The sequence below is a fragment of the Halichoeres trimaculatus genome, unplaced genomic scaffold, assembly GCF_033239565.1.
Source record: "Halichoeres trimaculatus isolate MK-OKI-2021-1 unplaced genomic scaffold, fHalTri1.1 fHalTri1_scaffold_15, whole genome shotgun sequence".
Taxonomy (NCBI): domain Eukaryota; kingdom Metazoa; phylum Chordata; class Actinopteri; order Labriformes; family Labridae; genus Halichoeres; species Halichoeres trimaculatus.
Genome location: NW_027437193.1, coordinates 28,059,867 through 28,062,537, shown reverse-complemented (window position 1 = coordinate 28,062,537; position 2,671 = coordinate 28,059,867). Strand labels below are relative to the sequence as shown.

The window sequence follows — 2,671 nt, the reverse complement described above, 5'->3', positions numbered from 1 at the left end:
TGGACAGAAGGACAGGTTGATGTCACAACTTCTTATTTCACACCTGAGAACCAGCACGTCGTCCTCACCTCCTTCTCCTCACCTTGTGGGGAAACATCAGGCCTTACACCAGTTAGCATTGACATGCTACATGCTGCTAAAAGCTGATTTCACATGTAAACAATGTGGCCATTGTTACATGTAGGATCTCCAGACAAACATAGGAGAAAAAGTAGTAAAGATATCAGTGAAGACAAAACCAGTTTGGTGTCCATGACCAACAAATGAACCATAGAAAGTAATGATCCACTCCATGAAAAAATTTGTCATTTTTTCATGGAGAGAAAAAGAGATGAAAAAATTACAAGAAACGGACAAGGATGAGAGAGCTGTTGTAAAAGGAAGCCACAACAGAGCAAAAGTTATTATTGTTTTTATTATAATTATTATTATTATTATTATTATTATTATTATTATTATTATTATTGTATGTTAATAATCAATATGATTGATTATTTCAACTGTTATTAGCAGATTTTTTTAATGTTTTTTTTTGTGTGTTTTATTGTTTTAAACATTTCCTACCTTCTTTAATTTTTCCCATTTTATATCTCTGACGTTCATATATACCTCCAGTGTTTACTGATTAAGACTGCAAGATAACTGCTTTTATTAAATCTCTTATTATGAAAACATTTCTTTAACTGTATATGAAATGTTAGATAGTGGCAGGAGGAGATAGACTTTTATTTGTTTAATAAACTTTATTTCATTTTTTTTATTTATTTTTTAACCTACAGCATACTATACTACTATATTTTTTTTTCTACCTACAGCACTTTGTGTTAAATAAATTAAAAAGTGCTGAACATATTAAGTATGATAGATTGATTGATTGGGATTTCTGTGTGAAATGGGGAAAAAAAAAAAGAAAAAGAAATTGCAGTTGCTTTTTTATGCCTGATTCATTGTTGCTTTATTGATTGGTGAACAATATGGAAAATTTTTGTTTTTAATTATATTCCTTTTAAACCTCTAACATAATTATACAATGATTCAAAATTCTTCAGCCGCCATAATCAACACACAATTCATGCAGTTTTACTCTGAGCTGTCTATCAATCAAAGAAACAACCGACAGACAGGAATCATGGAGCTGACTTCTGCTCACTTCTTCTTTTTAACCCTCATGTTGACTTATATAGCAAACAACAAATGTCCAATGAAAGTACTGTGATTGTTGGTATTATCAACAATCCAGGTGTTTGCACGAAGTCTCATGTACACCTGGTCTCCCACTTCCAGCTGCAGAGTCATGCCATTGGTCGCTGTCTCATAGCGGTTCCCAGATGCATGGTTGTACGCTGTGACCATCTGCACGCCGTTCTTCATCAGTCTCAGTCCCATCGGCTTAGAGGAGCTGTTATGACCAGAAAAGCTGAAGTAATAGACTCCTCTGACTGGAGCAGTGAAGATACCTGTGAACGATCAAACAGTCTTACATCCTATACAGGTTTAAGTACGGTTCTTGATTTGCTTTCTGTTCAATCCAGTGTTAAAGTATTTTAACAATGACTCTATGAATACACATAATGTAAAGTTTACCTGTTGCAGGGTTGTATGAGCCTGTGTTTGAGTAGACATTCTTGTAGGTCAGAGTGATTTCAGTGTTAAACGTTCCAACAACTCCAACATCACCCAAAGATGCTCCGAATGCCACCTGGTTACCTTTGCAGAGTTAGAAAAAATTAATAAATTAAATTAAATTAAATTAAATCAAATTAAATTAAATTAAATTAAATTAAATAAAAAGACCACATTTGATAAAAAATATGAAATAAAACTGTAAATTATTTCCATGTTCATACCTTTGACCTCTGCTCTCAGTTCCTCTAACTGCTTCTCCGTCTTTCTCAGTTTGACCTGCAGCTCTTTTAAGATGGCAATAAGAGGGTAATTCCTCTCATAGCTCCCTTCTGTACCATCAGCGCAGACACAAAGTGGCTCATTGTTAGGTATCTCCGTACAGTTAGCTTCTTGATCGGGCAGCTGCAGCGACCTGATCTCAGCTAAGCTGAGGAGAAACAATGTCAACGCAGCAGCTGGGATCTTCATCTTTCAGTTATGCCTTTTTAGCATGATCAGCTGCTTCTCTTACTTCTTTTATACCACAAAAAATAGGAAGTGTGCGGGAAATTATCAGAAAAAGAAGAAGTGTTTCCTTTCTTTCCTGTGCACTGCATTGATTCCTCCATGCAACAGATCTCAGTTGCTGTTCAGAAATTACTGAAGACACGCCAAATGGCCACACAGGTGACAGCAGGTGTCTTTGGTGTAGCAAGAATCAGCTTTCCATTTACCTGAGTCTACATCACAGGCGTCATGCTGCTTCCACAGATCTCCTGCTAATGTGCTTGCAATGACAAAGCTAGCATAATGATGTCAATATGGTGTTTTATTAACTATATGATCCAGAGTCTAGCTGCTGTTAAAACAACAAGTCTCAATGATACACCCTTATTAACAAACTGCACCCTACCTGTCCGGCACAGTGTTGAGTCACCAAACCTTGAGTCGAAGTCCAGTGTCATTTCCCCCTCCATTTGTTTTTGAAAATACTTTCTAACACACGCAACGGGCAAATCCACTGATAAGTGCTACTCGAAGCATGCCTAACCCACATTTGGCAGAG

General features: G+C 36.4%; 1 protein-coding gene across 1 annotated transcript; it reads right to left on the bottom strand.

Annotated features, from left to right (window-relative positions):
• Positions 1-920: 920 nt before the first annotated feature.
• LOC141804656 (complement C1q-like protein 2) lies at positions 921-2,146 on the bottom strand. The gene is made up of 3 exons (XM_074689237.1): positions 1,848-2,146; positions 1,585-1,707; positions 921-1,457 (listed from the first exon to the last, which is right to left on the bottom strand). The coding sequence occupies exons 1-3, from the start codon at positions 2,092-2,094 to the stop codon at positions 1,177-1,179; spliced, it is 651 nt and encodes a 216-aa protein (XP_074545338.1). The 5' UTR covers positions 2,095-2,146; the 3' UTR covers positions 921-1,176.
• Positions 2,147-2,671: the final 525 nt, after the last annotated feature.

Bases quoted from the DNA above. Each gene is read 5' to 3' on its own strand.
- LOC141804656 (XM_074689237.1), bottom strand. From the start codon at position 2,094: ATGAAGATCCCAGCTGCTGCGTTGACATTGTTTCTCCTCAGCTTAGCT. The intron at 1,708-1,847 runs GTATGAACATGG...AACTCTGCAAAG, and splicing joins ACTGAGAGCAGAGGTCAAAG to GTAACCAGGTGGCATTCGGA. The intron at 1,458-1,584 runs GTAAACTTTACA...GATCGTTCACAG, and splicing joins CTCATACAACCCTGCAACAG to GTATCTTCACTGCTCCAGTC.